This window comes from Copadichromis virginalis, linkage group LG4 (genome assembly GCF_057382275.1).
Source record: "Copadichromis virginalis isolate Kocher_CV1m ecotype Utaka linkage group LG4, C_Virginalis_male_GT1.1, whole genome shotgun sequence".
Classification (NCBI taxonomy): domain Eukaryota; kingdom Metazoa; phylum Chordata; class Actinopteri; order Cichliformes; family Cichlidae; genus Copadichromis; species Copadichromis virginalis.
In genome coordinates this window covers 28,460,461-28,477,273 of record NC_140621.1, presented here as the reverse complement: position 1 = coordinate 28,477,273, position 16,813 = coordinate 28,460,461, and the positions used below count along the sequence as shown (strand labels likewise).

At 40.9% G+C, this 16,813-nt stretch overlaps 1 protein-coding gene across 1 annotated transcript; it reads right to left on the bottom strand.

Moving 5' to 3' along the window:
• Nucleotides 1-3,977: 3,977 nt before the first annotated feature.
• On the bottom strand, nt 3,978-16,250 carry stk17al (serine/threonine kinase 17a like). Its single transcript, XM_085454701.1, has 7 exons — nt 15,921-16,250; nt 11,589-11,801; nt 7,995-8,139; nt 7,088-7,214; nt 6,926-6,974; nt 6,450-6,629; nt 3,978-5,768 (listed from the first exon to the last, which is right to left on the bottom strand). Exons 1-7 carry the CDS (start codon nt 16,031-16,033, stop codon nt 5,483-5,485), a joined length of 1,113 nt encoding a protein of 370 aa, XP_085310827.1. The 5' UTR covers nt 16,034-16,250; the 3' UTR covers nt 3,978-5,482.
• Nucleotides 16,251-16,813: the final 563 nt, after the last annotated feature.

The window sequence follows — 16,813 nt, the reverse complement described above, 5'->3', positions numbered from 1 at the left end:
TAGCCTACCTATGTTTTGTGTTTTTTTGACAGTGTTGAACTTTCTAGAATAGCAGAGTAATCGGGAACATAAGCATAAAGGAATTTCCCCCTTATGTAAGGTGGTAGGATAACGTGTTCTGAGAAAATGGTTCACTGAAAGAGATCTAGAGATAGTGAGACGGAGTGAGACAGTGAGAGAGAAAGCATGGCATTTCCAGGGGACATAAAGAGACAACCAGAGAAGGACTTCAGGGGGATTGAGAGAGTTTAATGCCTCATGAGGTGCAGGGGACGCTCCTCTTCTTGTGATGGAAACGTACACCTAAGGGGCTGGCCAAGAAAATTAGCTTTCAATGGAAATCTGTTGGTAAAACCAAGAAGAGCGAATGCTTTGCGAAAACGCAGCTCTAGGCAACAAAGTCCTGCACTGTACTGTGGTTGTAGTCTTTGCAGTATGACATCTAAATATATATAAATACTGGTCGCTGTAATCTCTGTAATTAGTCAGGACAAATGGACTTGTGTACCAAACAGGCTTTGTAATAAAAGACAGACAATGTCAGTTCAAAACTTGTTGGTTCTGTTGCACATTTACAGCATATTTAAGGAAATTGCATGATGGATAATGTGCACACTCAGAATACCCATATTAGTGGTGCAAGCAAGACTCAGAGAGTCAGAAAAAAATGCCGCAACATTAAAACCACACACTTCTGTGTGACCTGCATGGACAGATATGGACAGTGGGGCTCTGTGGTGTTTTCAACTCTAACGTTGTACGTGGATTCTTTAAGAGGAGTATGGAGACTGGATCAACACCTTGTGTTCCTGGTTGCGTTCGTAAAGCCATCCTCAGTATTTGTGGTTTGGTGTTTTGCAGTATGTATCCTGCTATAGGAGTGCTTGGCCTGTAATAATGTTTACTGCATATGCCAAAGTAACATCCACATGACTTCCAAGAGACAAACTTTCCCAACAAAATATTGAGCATTTCAACAAGATCAGAAATGTCGTTCACAACCGCACATCTTTCACTGGTTGTTGTGGCTCGTTGTTGTGTAGCTCAGTCCTGCAAAAATCCCCCATTTGTAGTTCTCTGCAGTGCTGTTGTTTTACTTTTCTGCTATTCTGTGTCTATTTTTAGTACCTGGCTCTGTGCGCAAGTATGGAAATTAACAGCACTCCTTTAAAAGTTAGCAAATTGTCTCTTGTTTTAGATAAGCTATTTTAGGATATTCCTCTGCATGCTGCCATCATCCATCCAGATAACTTAAAATATTTGACTATGTCAGAGAAAAATGTTTTACATAAACAAATAGTGATTCTAAATTGGCTGCAGGTGTGGATGTGGGCGTCTATGTTAGCCCTGTAATGGACTGGTGATCAGTCCAGGGGGTACCCGCCTCTCACCCTATGACAGCTGGGACGGGCTCCAGCGCCTCCACCTCCCTGCTCCACCTCCCAAATGCCAGTTTTGTAATGTGTTCCTAAGCTGTCAGTTGCAGATGGATGGGAATGCCACAGTCAAGATACCATGCTGTCAACAATTCTTTCTCATATAACTGATTATTGGGACCGTTACAGTAGAATGCAACATTTTCAGCTTTCCATTTACGTTTTGCAAATCCCAGTCTTGGATTTTTGCAGACCTCAAGGGAAAAATATGACAGTGGGTGGCACTGACAGACATGTCTTAAGGATATGCAGCTGGTTACCATTAAATCAAACCCCTGCTTAATGGCAACAAAATCATGTGTAGTCAAAGTTTGTATAATGCAAGCAAAAACAGTATTTGTTATTTTAATGTTATCTTTTTTGGCTGGTTGACTTAAGATAGATAAATGAATTTTGCTTAGACTCGATGTTTCAAAGCAACATTTGCTGCCTGATATCATTTAAAACCATTAAGCAAGACCGTGACAGTCCACAGAGACTGCTGAAAGCAGGTTATCTGGATTCCATAGTAAGCTTTGGTCAGCTTTTCATATTTGTTTGGATTTGTAGGAACTAAGTTCTTGTTTGCCACACGGTCAGATTTTGGAGTGCACTCAAAGTTAGAAGACAGTACAAACTGTCTCCACATCTGCCTTAAATCATCTCCTAATGGTCACTGCAAATATCAAAGTCACATGAACTGAACCTGATTTTTTTCTGGGAAACAGCCACTTAATCAGTGACTTCTAGTAAGTGCGTGTGTTTATGTGTGTGCGCTGTGGTATGGAAACAAATTCATAAGGAAGATGAAAGGGAAGAGATGCATAAAAGACAGTTTTGGAAGGACAATGTTGAAAGCAGGCCAGTTAGAGACATTTCTGGCATTCCTCAGCTCCATGTAGAAGAAGGATTTTCTTTAAGGGAAACAGCAGATGCAGCCAAGAGCCACCAGACCAGGACCATGGAGATGAACTGGCTCAATGCCAACAACAAGAGGAAGAAGACATTAAAGCAAGAATTCGGGATATTGGCAGGCACGGATATTGTTTGAACTGACACAAGTAAACAATCACAGGGGTGAGAAAAAAAAGGGAAAGAAGCTATATTACACTGGAACGGATTGCTCTCTGTTCCTCTTTACATAATCCTGGCATTTCCTGTTCACAGCGGCTGCAGGATATTTAAGGAAGACTAGCCTGAGGGGGCTTCTTTTTTTGTAAATTTATGATGCTGCATGCAGAAAGACATATTGAGAAGAAAAACAGATGCTTTCAGAGGAAATCTGCTCTTAGCTAATGTAATTGTGTTGGTATGCTTTTCTAAGGACACACAGGTGAACTACTGACAGCAGCTCAACAGAAAGTATGAAACGGGCTGTTGTTCAGCAGCAGCATGCAAAATACGAAATGGGATGATAACAAAGTATGATAGCCTCACAAGGACTGAGCGCTGTTCCCAAACTGGGAATCAAGAAGAAAATATACCTTATTTTTTAATCACAAATGTTAAAGGCTGGTCACTGCTGTTCTACGTAGGATTGTTTTGTATGCATTGTTAGATACAAGTGATTGTAACTAAGCAACAACAGTGCAAACAAGCAGAGAGATCCATAGGACGTGCTAATAGTGTCTATATCAGGGGTGTCCAACTCCAGGCCTCAAGGGCGGGTATCCTGCAGGTTTTAGATCTCACCCTGGGTCAACACACCTGAATCAAATGATTAGTTCATTACCAGGCCTGTGGAGAACTTCAAGACATGAGGTCATTTAGCCATTTAAATCAGCTGTGCTGGATCAAGGACACATCTAAAACCTGCAGGACACCAGCCCTCGAGGCCTGGAGTTGGACACCCCTGGTGTAGATAGTCATGAAATATTTGATATTTAAACTTTTTCACAAATATATCATATCTATGTTTAGATATGTAGCTCTGTATCATAATAAATCCAAGTGATTCATGTCAAGACAAAAAAAAAATAACTAGCAATTTAAATTCTATTGACTGACAAAAACAGCTTTAGTGGACCTTCCTTTTGCTTAAGTTCTTTAATTTCAGTTTGGAAAGCATTGATTTCCCTCACCACCCAACCCAGTTTTATTTGAAAGCTGGAATGAAGAAAAGAAACGGCCATTAAACTACAATCAGGCACCGTGCCAGTACCTGTATGTAACATGCTGACGTCATACTGTGACGTTCTTATTTTAGTTCAGTGTGTTAGCATCCTAACATTTGTAGAATAGCGGAAAAAGAAAAAACAAGCAACAGATCAAAGCATCGCTCATTTTACTAAGATACTGGAAAAATGTAAAAACTTTGACGTCATGATGATGGTTCTAAGAGGAAAAGATAGATTTATAAAGATCGATTGTCTGGAATTCATGAATGTTTATTTTTAGTCAGCCTTCTCGGAAGAGCTCATGCCCACTAACTGGATCTCATTGAATTACATCATAAACATGTTATTACATTTTTTAGTTTTTCCAGAAAGCATATTCTCTTATTGCTGCTACGATAAGAAAAGGAAAGGGAGGAGGAAAAACTCACCACAACCAGACTCAATATTTTGATACAAAATTCAAATGTATTTCTCATGATTGTTAAATTTCATAATGCAAGCCATCAACATTTATTTATTTTAACATAACGTCCACAAGGACAAGTGCAAACCTTCCTGAAATTCGAGAGGCGAAACACAGTAATACATAAAAGTTAACAAAGTTACCAAATACAATATAATGACATTAACATCTATACAATGATAAAACAAAACGACAACAAAAAAAAAAATATTACAAACTCAATATACATTTTCAGTACTTTCTTTTGAGAAAATGTCAATTCTCTGCTCCCGAGCATCTAAAGGCAAACATCACATATTCAAAGACATCTTGGGCTTCAGTTTTCCGTGACATTATATTTTATTCTGTTCCATATTTAAAAAAAAAAAAAAAAAAAAAAAAATCCAGCCCCTGCGATTCCCTCTTTCCAAGGCTGATGTCACAAAATTTGTCGAGCATGATATCTAATGGCAACCTTGCAGCAAAACAAAAACAAAAACCAAAATGTGCAACTTGTGCAAAGGTCAAAACCGGCAAAAAAAAAAAAAAAAAAAAAAAAAAAAAAAGTAAAAATTTCAACTGTAACATTAACAGAAGTGAGGTTAAAAGAGTGGCACTTAATGAAAAAGAAAAAAAAAAAAACAGGTCACGTGACAAAAACAGAGGGTGTTGCAGACTGGTTAATATGTACAGTACATCGTGTGACACCTAACTGTGCTTGATGAGCCTTTGGTTTTACACAAAAGTCCAATAACAAAATAAAAGTGCTCATGATTGTCCTCAATAATAACAATGCTACCATATCCATCTTAACCTCAGGCATCGATGTGGCTTTGACCGTTTGAGGGGCTAAAAATGGTACAAGACACATTAATAAACAATACAGTTAACGTCTGGCTTTCGCATAGGGCGCTGCTCATTGCTTTCCATTCTTTTTTCTTAAGTAGATCCACCTGTCAGAATGCTTTACTTTCTTCAACTCGTCACAGAAGGTCTGTCTGGGTCACTGAAACGTAACTTGTTTAGATGAGAGCACACACTGAGTGAAGTCATCCAAAGAAGTGGGAGGCCATCTCTCCTCTGAAACCCCGTCCGAAGGCTAATTGGGGATAAAGCAGTATGTGTGCAGGGGTGAACTAGCCAGTGTTCAGCTGAGCCAAGTTCAGATTTATCACATAAGGCAGCAGTGCAGTCCTCAACAAAGTCCTTGTTTTCTCCCACTCCTTTGTCCTGCATCTTCAAGCCCTCTCATATTCCTCCTGTACAATCATTCTAACTAGCACTGAGTAGCGTGTATTATTTAACATATACACAGTGACACACACAGGCGCAGGCAGAGGTATCAAGCTCACAGACGTCGCAGCAGTAGGAGCAGGCGGGCAAACTGCAGCCACTCAAACACGGTCCTGGTTCCGATCAAAACCAAGCACCTCAAGGCTTAAAGGTTTTCAGGTTCTGCTCCATGGAGTTTCAATTTACTGAGTCCCTTTCCAACTGTGAAACATCAGTCAGCAAATGAGCTCCTGCTGGATTTCGGGTCTTGTGCAGAAAGGGGGCTCACTGAAAGAGAAGGCGCCACGGCCCGCCTTCAGCTCACCTTGGCCTGGGCACCTGAGAAATGATCCAATCACGTCTAGCTCAGGGGACGGAGCTGGACTCTCTGGTTCCGATTCGGACTGACTCGTCTCCGGCTCATCCAAAGAGGACGGCGACCTGTTGTGGAGGTGTGGGTGGGAGTGAGGACAGGAGTTCAGCCAGGGGTGATTGAGACATTCCTCTGCTGTGGCCCTCTTCCTGTATACACAAACACAATAACACTGTGCATAAGTGGAAAAATCCCAGAGACATTACATAACAGATTGATTGCCTAGATCTTCAGATTCACTCAAGACATTTTCTTACAAGTTGGCTTTTCAACATTGGGCACGAAAAGCCACAAAGACGACGCCATTTGCTGTCAAGATTTTTTCCCCTCCGTCTCTAACCGATTACTCAGACGGTGAAATATCTGCCTTTTTCCAGTGCTGCCACTGTACTCCTGCAATTAAATGATACTGACTGGAGATTGTGTGTCTGCATCTGCTGATGCTTTTCTAAACACATTAAGGTATCTTTTTTAAAGATCTTTGAGAGGTTCCGCTGAATTTAACGAAATGGTAATGCAGGGAAAAGGTAAGATGTGCATCAGTGTTTGATCTAACGTCAATCCAAAAATGCTGAACTAAAAGTTTGCTAAATGAGTAAAATTCACAACCAGCATTTGCAAGAAAGGAAACGACTTCTCGCCCAAGTGACGCAAATCTTGTTACCACAAACGCTCATTTAGACGTGTGCCGACGTGTGCTTTCATGCCGGTGTGAACCTGACTCACATCCTTGGTGTGTTAATCTGCTCAAAGTGATGCTGATGGAAACTCTCCACATTAAGCCATAACATCTATTCATCTTCACCTTTACTGTTTAAAAAGAGCCTCACCTTGGGTTTTTAACCAACAAAGATTTGATGAAGTCAACAGCCAGCGAGGAGATGCCCTCGAATGTATCCGGTGAATAGTCTATGTTGACTTGAGAGATGTTGAGGAATGTCTCCTGTTTGTCAGCACCCAGAAAAGGAGACTCGCCCGTGAGCATGACATAAGTCAGAACCCCAATACTCCTGGTAAAGAGGAAGGAGAAAGGAGAAGGTGTTTATGGGGCAAGTCATTGTCGTTTATGGTTACACAGTGTATTGCAAAGCCCCACACATCTGGCTGGCTTCCACTATTCTATGATGAGCCAATTAAATGCAAGTATGTAGCAAGGTTTGTCTTGTGGTCAAAGGTCTAGACACAAAATTGTCTTTTGCACGTTAGGGAGGTGATGTCATTGTCTTGAATATTTATCTAGATTAAATTAGCGGTGTGTGGAGTCCTCTAACATGAGTGGAAATACTATCTAAAGTAGCACACTTACCACATATCTGTAGAAGTGCTAATGGGTTCATAGTTCAGGATCTCTGGGGCTGCAACAGAAACACATGGCCAAAGTTAGTCACCTTAAAATGTGCTCACATTTGAAAAAAAAGAAAAAGAAACATGTAGTTTTGGGTAATTTGTAGCTGAAAGCAGGACTTACCCACATACTCTGGGGTACCCAGGATCTCCCTGACTTCTGTGATGTTGTCCATTCGTCTAGACAAGCCAAAGTCCACAATACGAATGTCCCCTAGAGGTGTGGCACTGGTCAGCAAGACGTTCTGAGGCTGGAGAGCGCACACATGCGGATTAGGCAAAGGTTACATAAGGAGATAAAGACTGATTTGAGCAGCCTGAGGTAATTAATTACGCATCTACGAGTCAAAGCATTTGGGAAAACTGATCCTGACAGGATTAGGGGTCTAGGTCATCAGTCAACTTGCTAACTGGGCCTTTGAGCCCAGATCATCCAATAAGCCTATCAGACAATTCTGAAGAGAGGTAAAGGCATTTCTGCCAAACACTTAAATGGCTCTATGGTTAGTCTATGTAAATACTGTAGTGTACATACAACCTAAATCCAGGCCAGGCTGGCCTAATGCCAGATTTAGCTGGAACAATGGGATACATACAAGAAAGAGAAATCCAAATATCAGACTTGAGCCAGCAAAGCCTGAGGAACCACAGGAATGCTTCGATAATGAATGATTTCTCTTTTGAAAACAGTTTGACACAAGATCTCAAACATTTGAAAGCCCTTCTAAAACAATTTAGTGCATCTCAACGGATAATTTTATCTAGAACACATTGTGTAATGTGTAACCAGAAGCCCGACGCATCAAGAAAGAAAAGAAAATCTCAGTGACGGCTGCTTTGTTACCTCAAGACACATCAAAGAAAACATGATAGTTAGGTCAGATGCTTTTATAAAGTGATTCCTCACGGGAACAAAGTCGTGGCACGCTGAATGAGCTGTGGTTGCATAAGAGAAATAATATCTTCCCCATTCTGACTCTTGAGAGAACGCACCGTCCTATATTTGTCATTAACATTTCTTGTGCATTTACCTTCAGATCCAGATGCACCACATTATTCCGATGCAGAAAGGCCACCCCGTTCAGGATCTGCCTGGCCAGTCGTATCACATCTTTCTCTGTAAAGGCTTCGTCGTTGTCCGCAACACACTGGTTGAAGATTTCGCCACCGGCGGCACTGGAAGAAAAACACAGGAAGGAAAACTGAATAAAAAGAAACTAAGGATAAGATGAGAAGAACATAACTTTGAGTGGATAACCACCCAGTGAAGTTTAGCTTGGCTCACTTTCATTTGCACTTGTAATAATAAATTGCTCCTTGAAAGTTACAAACACACCCTTCCACTCAGTTTCAGTCACATAAGTTGGCAATGCAAATTATCAACCTATCGCACAAAAAGGGAAAAAATATAAAGCCATTACTGCTTTCTTTACAATTATATAACCATTTCCCCCTCATTTGTGTTAGAGAAACAAAGTTCATCCACATCTACACACTGCGAGTCCAACATAAATCAGTACAGTGTTAGGTACCCCGCCTCTGTGAGTACTTTCCTCTTGTCAGGAATATTGCAGAGATAAGAATGGTCATATCAGCAGCTTCAGATAAGCTCCTTCACAACCTCATATACTGAAATAAATTCACTAAAACAGGGGAAGGAAATAGACAAAAAATAAAAACACCCGCCACCTAACCACTTTGTAAAAATATTTTAACAGAAAGAAAGAAGCAGCGAAGTGTGAAGTTTGTACCCGCTCTGTATGAGCCCCAGCATGCATCGTTTTCTACTCCTTTACTCGAAACAAACTGCTTGCTCATTTTTGAGTAATAGTAAGATTCCTGCATAGCCCTGCTGTGCTTGTATAACAACGTTAAGTAATGTGGAGACATGGTGGATTTATGTTAGGTGCTCCGTCAGTTCTAGCAATGCACGAAGCTGACAGTCGACTCCCTCCAAAAAACACTGCAACCATATGTGGGGGATTTAGAAAGCAGACATGCTTTTTATCTTCAGAGGAAATTTTTTTTTGTTCCAGCCCTGGGCACAAATGTTACATAAGCTGCACCTTCCAGTCCCCGTTAGGTCCTGGGCATGACTGTTATACAAGCAGCACCTTAAAATCCCCGTTAGCCTTCTCAACCTGCCAACTTCAATAACCTGAGCAGTAAAAATAGAAAGCATTTTGTTTTGGGTTTGGGCACTCTACCTCTCTCAGACCTAATTCTTTTTTTAAACTCTTAGCAATAAATACTTGCTTGCTGTAAACACAGTCAATCCCAGCTGATGACCCCCAGAGTACTTAAGAGCAGTGGCTCAATAGGTTTACGCTGATCTGCACATGTAAACCAAATGAATGCAAGCTGGCTATTGATGCCTTCATGTGGGTGAAGGAACTGAAGGAATAAGTTAGTCTGATGGATACTTTAATGATCCTTGCTTTCAAATCCTAATAAAGACCATTTGCATATATTGTGGCCAAGAATGACAGGCTAATTCCCTGAAGTCTGAATATTGTTGCTGTGCTTTGGAAGTTGATGCATTCCCTACTTTAGAATGCAGGCAGACATCCTCCCTACAACAGTCCAAAAGAACAAACCTATCACAACCACACTGTTTGAGCTAAATAATTGGTTTAAGACAAGAGTTAAGAACAGCTGACTCCCACCCAAACTCTGAATGCATAGATAAGAAAGCAAAAGGGGCAAAACAAGTCAATCCTCTGTTTGATTAGTAATCATTCTTTTTGGCTCATTACTACATGATAGCCCTCTGTCACCTAGAGCATGTTTCAGTTAAAGTCCAGTACAGCCTGGGTTATGTTGCATAGCATTTAGGAAGAACTTTGCCCCCCCCCATGGATAACCTATCTCACTGATTACCTCAAGTTACTCTCCACAAAAAGAACTTAGAGGCAATTTGGTTTTCATGAAAGTGATCATGTCTAAAACTAGTCATTACCCTGGGGGTTTCTTTGGTACTGACGCATGCTGGAGCTGTATTTTTAAAGATGATTAGACTTTGACTTCATTTCTCTAACATTGACAAGGAAGTGGTTGTGGCTACAAAAAGTGTGTGTGCACACGACATTTTACCGGCATGGCTGTGTGCTACTTTTGGGAGCTGCGCTTTGCTTGCTGCTTACATTTAAACCCACAGGAAATGGAAAATGGTTTGCAATTCTTGAAACTCATGCCGAGGTCAGACGGTTTGTGAATGCAGTTTTTCATTCGCTTGCTGTTAGTTCTTCTGTAGCTTTTAGGACATGCAGCAGAAAATAACTGACATTTAAAAAAAAAAAGAAAAAAGAAAAAAAAAAAAAGAAGCTTTGTCAGAGCTAAGATGTCGTGCATGCATACTCTGCTTCAAATCCCAGCGCACCAACAACTCCCAGCGTAACTTCTTTGGCGGCTGAAGAGGAAATGTGGGCCACTGTAGACTGACCTCCTGCTATGTTTTCTCTGCAGGCATGCAGGGGTGAACTATGGTGCTACTTCCCCTTTCGCACTTTAGTCAAGAGGTCAAACATAGCCTTCCCCATAGAGAAGCTTTTGTTCTACAGAAGCATTCCATGTCTGGGAAGGGAATAACTGGAGTGGATCCTGAGCAGGAGAAGGATTTCTGCCTGAGAAGTGAGCAGTTGTGGAACAGGGTCCCTGGAACATGATTCAAGGACAAACTCCTTTGTGTAATGAGGGAAGTGAGGTGGTTAAGATGCTAAGGGATCTTTCTAAATCCTAATTAAAGTGTTTCATGAAAGGAGTTTGATGACACTCGCTAGATACCTAAAGATTTTTAAATCTGAACCACAGTATTAAAAGCCAAATGCTGAATTGACCTTGTTAGGGAACTGAATCAGCAGTGTGAACCACCTGCTGTGTTCACATGCATGTTTGAGAGTCATCACTGCCTTAACCAGATTCAAGCGGTAGCATCTAAATGAGTAATCCATAGCTTAATGTTGTCATTTTTACACAGTAAGCATGCTGCAGTTTTACTGTGGCATTTAAAGTGACACTTCATCACAATCAGTAAGCGTAACAAGAAACTGAGGTGTTCACGCTACAGCGAGACGAGCGACTAACCACAGACACAGAGAATTTCCATTTAAGGTAGAGACCATGTTAAACTAGTGCAAGCCTGTGCATTTCACACGTGGGTGGTTTTTTTGGGGGTTTTTTTTTTTTTAAGAACTAGCAACTTGCCTAGAACTATGCCAGGAAATACTTCCTTTTTTTTTTTATTATTCTTGCAAATCAGCCGACCATACTGCATAAAATCTAATTACTCACACAGAAGCACCAAGCTCTGACGTTCTTATCTTGCAAAACACAGGATGTTGCATGACGTATGTAAGATTTGAGGCTTTTCCAACTAAACCTGTGCTTATGAAAAAGAATTATTTGTAAGGTACACCTGGGAAACCTGCGCAGAGCCTACCCCACCTTTCTCTTCACCAATACCTGGTGACCTAATCACCCCCCTCAAGTTCTCTGCTATGGCTCAAACACTTAGATTCAGGAAGAATTATTTAGATTACTGCTGTATGATGCCATTAGCTATCCAAACCACTGCTAGTTTGGGAAAGAGAGTTGAATATTTGTGATGTAGAACATTAGTGACTTACCACTCAAGAACGAGAATGATCTCAGTGCTGGTTTCATAGACTTCATGCAGTGTCACCACAAAGGGGTTTGCCTTGGCCAGCTCCAGCACAGCAATCTCATTTAAGATGTCCATGCGGCAGTCTTGGCCCTTCCGTCGCTTTCGCAGGAACTTGGCAGCATACTGCTTCCCTGTCGCCTTCTCAATGCACTTCTTCACAACTGCAAACTTTCCCCTGGGAAACAACAACAACAAAAAGAGCAACAGAGTGTTTAGCCATGAAGAAAAATCACAACCACCTTCCTGTGTTTTTTTATTTTATTTTATTTTTTATTTTATTTTTTTTAATTTGTTTAGACATGGGTCCATTTCCTTTTCAAATTGTTACTGGGTTAAATGTAGGTCACTTAAAATGCATACAATCCACTCAATATTTGACTGTTAAGAAGACATGAGGCATTTTGGAAAGGCAACCCAATTGGCTACAAGTGCAACAGCGAGGGTGCGGTTATGGAAAAGTCCAGAGATAAGGTGCTTATGTGGCATCATTTGAAAAATTTAGACCGTTATTCACCACTGATATGCTGTGCAAAGGAGGCATTCGTTGAGAGATCCCCCTTCTTTCTCCTGTTCCTCTAGCCTTCAGGAGGGTCTGAAGGAGAGCAGATAAGGCTGACACTTTTGGCAAGAGCGGCAGAATAGAGGGCAGGGCTCTGATAAGGGTATTGCGACTTTGTAGGTCAAGCAAAAACAAAGAGATGTGACAGCTTGGTTGCATAATGTCACTGGTAAAACACAGCATTAAGACTATCTACGTTTAATTTTAATAAACATTGACTCCCCCCCCGAATGTACATTAATAGAGTCATAAAAGGTGCTAAGGGTCAGCTGTGGGTGAGGGCAGGATGTCCGATGTATTCAGAACTGCATTTGGGTCAAACCAACACAATCACCAGCCGTCTCTCCCAGGCTGAAAATGAGGCCTTGTGCACCACTTCCCTTTCTTCACAGCTGACAGCAGCAGGGACAAATGGAATTGTGTTGACACCTCCACCCAGACCCTCAGCCAGAGACTGCTTCTGCATTGACAGTTGTACAAAAGCTGACCAGTCAGCTAAACACAGCAGTCCTGAGACCAAGACCACCCACATGAATGTGACTGAGCAGGTCACACGCTGGGGGGGGGGGGGGGGGGGGGGGGGGGGATGTCACAGTTTGACAGTCGAGTTAGAACCCAAGCAACATGAAGACAGTCACTGTAATCTTAACATCTACACCTAACTAACATCTCAGTGTTTTCTTAAGCTACACTTTAGACACAACACACAAGGCTTGGGGAAAGTGAGCAAAATATGCTAGAAGATAACTAAATAAATGAAGCTATTTTTCCTCCCACACAGTATTGCTTAAAGCTGACTGTGCTGCTGACCAAAAAACAGCTACTGTTCTGGATGGAGTCTGGTTGTGTGCTGGCTGCCACCCCATTTCCCAGTCTCGCAGTGTAGTGACGAGTCATTGTTCAGACTGAAAAGGCAAAAGCCATCAGGGGCTTTTCATCCTTAATTAGCCAAGTTCAGAGCTGTGGGCTGGGTGCTACATATTAGAGTGAAAAGAAATGACTAGTGGTTATTGAAAAGGGCAGCCCGGGGGGGTCCGTTCAAAGGCTGACAACAGGTCAGAGGTTACTAAACAAGGCCATCTTGTAGCCGGCCATGTTCACCAGGAAGATGAAAAGAATATTTTTGTTATTAAAAAAAAGAAAAAAAAAAAAAGAAAGAAAGAAAGAAAGAAAGAAAAAAATATCACGCTATAATTTAACATTTTAAAAAATACATTTTTGCTTTTTTGGATTAAAAATACCAACATCTATGGAAGCCCGTTTCCGCCACTAAAAAAAAAAAAAAAAAAAAAAAAAAAAAAAGCTAGTATCCATAACTCGAAATTTCGAGTTATTATCTCGAAATTTCGAGAAATATAACTCGAAATTTCGAGTTATTATCTCGAAATTTCGAGAAATATAACTCGAAATTTCGAGTTACTTTTCTCAAAATTTCGAGAAATATAACTCGAAATTTCGAGTTACTTTTCTCAAAATTTCGAGTTAGCTCTGCCAATCAAAAATATACGTGAATGAGGTCGCTTTCTTTTTACCCGGAAGCATATGGCGCAGGACCGCGCACTCAAAAACGGATCCCAACAAATTAAAGTATGTTTGCTGATAGTAACACCATGTGATTCAGCTAACAACACAGGGATTTCATCATTTGTGAAGCCAGGCTGAAAACACTCAGCAATCTGTGCATTCACGACTGGATGTAATACCGGTAGCTTAGCTGTAGCATTTGTAGCTGAGGGCTTCAGCTTCCGGGTAACATGGAAATGACGTCATTCACGTAGATTACTGATTGGCAGCGCTAACTCGAAATTTCGAGTTGCTTTTCTCAAAATTTTGAGTTAATATGTCGAAATTTCGAGATAATAACTCGAAATTTCGAGAAAATAACTCGAAATTTTGAGTTATGGATCCTTTTTTTTTTTAGTGGCAGAAACGGGCTTCCATAAACATCTCACTGTTAACACAGAAAGGTCTTAACATACTCTGGCTAATGATGAGAAGTGCTTTCTCAAATAATCAGCAATTGCGGTTATATAGTTCAAACAGTTCTCTTCAGGAACCTGTCTGAAACTCATCTGCTATCAATCACCAAATTTACTGTGACACAAAACATTCCTTTGCGCAAGATGGCGATAATTTGATTAAGAAACTGGTTTCCTGTGCAGTTTGCATTTTGTCTTCCCCAGAGGCTCACTGACTCATGTCTGAAGCGTAATGAAAAATGACAGCTCTTATTTGCCTTTTTCACAGACAGTCTGACACACAACCTGAGTTCCTCTTCCTGCTTTCAGGTTGCCCACAACATATTTTGTGCCATTTCTGCAGGAAACCATGCAGAGCGTGATAATGAGAAGGCTTTAAAAAAGGGCCAGGAGGCATTTTTTTTTCTGCAAACGCTGAATTATTGCCTGGTATTTACAGTTGAAATGTTCGGCATTCAAATGTACAATAAAGCTAATCTCCTGCCATGCGGCACTTACGTACATTCCTGCACCTAATGTGATTATGAAGCCTGATCTCAGGATGTTGAGAAAGGGAGTAAAAAAAAAACAAAAAAAAACAAAAAAAAAAAAACGGGGGGGGGGGGGGTGAAAGTTGATCTATGGTAGTGAAGGGAAAGAAAAAAGTTTATAGGATGCTGTAGACTGGTAGCCTAAAGCCAGCACGACAGGTCATGCTACTCTCCCTCATGTCCCAGGGTGTCTTATAAAAGGTAATTGGCTACTTACTAGGACATTACTGAGCATGTGCAAAAGAACAAACCTGAAGTTGATTTGTGAAAACAGAGAGTGCAACCAGCTGCTGAATTGAGTGAAACCCAAGGAGCGAAACACAGCTCATCTTCTTTATTCATGCTGCAGTGCTTATTAGAGAAAGTCATTGTAATTTGGCACATTGGGGAATCCCCAGTTAAATACAGCGGGAATCTGGAATTTCAGCTGGCATCCACAAACCAGCAACTGGGAGACATAAATATATATGTGGCTAAAGAAAGAGGAAGCCAGAGCAAAACAAAAAAAAAGGCACTGTTGATAGACAGGATATTTAACTTGTGGGAAAGCAGGTACATGAAACAGGAAAATAGTCAAGAAAGCAGCAAGAATGAACTATATAGGCCAGGATTAGAAAGTCTTGCTTTGTGTTTTCGCATGTTTGATCATTAGTTGTTGCACGTATGTTTCTTGATGTCAGTGTAGATCGCCGCGCATTCAGAACGATTACTCAAAGTCCATTCTTAAGCACTCTTGACATTTGAGGTTTTTCATTTTCAGTACCACTTACACCAGGATATAATGGATCGTGCACGCGGGACCTCAGCAGAAATAATAAGCAAGTCGAAAACTTTCTTCCTTAAATCGCAAAGATAATGTATAAGAACAGTCCATGCATTTCCACACAACTCGTTATTGTCACTGTTTAGAATTAAAAAATGTTTCAGAGTCTCAAAACTATTTAGCAACTTCCAGCCAGGACTCACAGAAGCGCATTACCATTACGCGTTGCGTGTGCCAAAGCGCTGCTCCGCGCCAGCAGATGGAAAGCGCAATTGGAAATATTCAATTAGCAGGCTTCCCAGTAACACGTGCAGAGAGTAACTCTAATATGATTAAGCGATTTGCCTAAATCTGTTCAGACATTGTTGCAACGTCCAGCCAACGCACGAAGGTATTAGGATTTTTGTCAATGACTGCTTGGAGGAAAAAAAAACGAAAACCTTCAGGCAACAAACAAACTTACCTGCCCAGTTCTTTGCCCACCAGCTCGTAGCTGCCAGCGAACGGGTCAGTCCTTATCCTGGTGTTGATTTTTGTAACCATTCCGCTTTTGTTCATGGTTGTTGAAGGTGGCATTGAAGTCGTGCCGTGTAATGAAACAGTTCTTTCTCGCCAAATAAATACAAAAAAGGAGACGACTTTCTTGTAAGCTCAAGTAAAAACTCGCATAATATTAATTATTAAATAAAAAAGGTCAGTTAGAGGCTACAGAAGCTGTTCGAAACCACCGGTATGTAATCCAGCTTAAGTGCGTCCCAAACATAAAGGTGATGTCTGCAGCAGCGCGACACAGTCAGTGGGGTTTTAGTGCTACTATGCATTCCTGACAGCAAAGTCCTCATCAGAGCCCAGCCCCCTGCGCTGACGCTAAGCAGCAGAGGCCAATGAATTTGCAGAGCAGGACTTCTCAAGGTGCAAGCCAGCTGGTTGGTATGCGGTAGTGAGTGACCCGATCAGGTACGTATAAATAGACACTTATAGCATTAGTTTTGCTTTGATTGGTATAAGTATAACTTTAGCTGATAACAATCACTCGGTTAAACGGTAGCCTGTTGTAAAATACACGAGTATAAGGAAAAATAAACATATAAACAGAAACCTATTTTATATCCCCACATAAGGCCATTTAGATGAGTCTGTCAATCGTAGGATACCATACCAGCTTTAGACTTAAAATAAAGGTAAACTCTAAAAGAAAGATAAGCGTCCAAGTACACAAGGGCAAATTAATAAGACATAAACCTAGGTGTTTACAAACCACTTACTTCTATTAAAACTTCCAAAACGGACTCCCAGAGCAAACAATAGGTACAACAAGCCAAATAGTTTAAAACTACAAACATACAAAAAAACTCT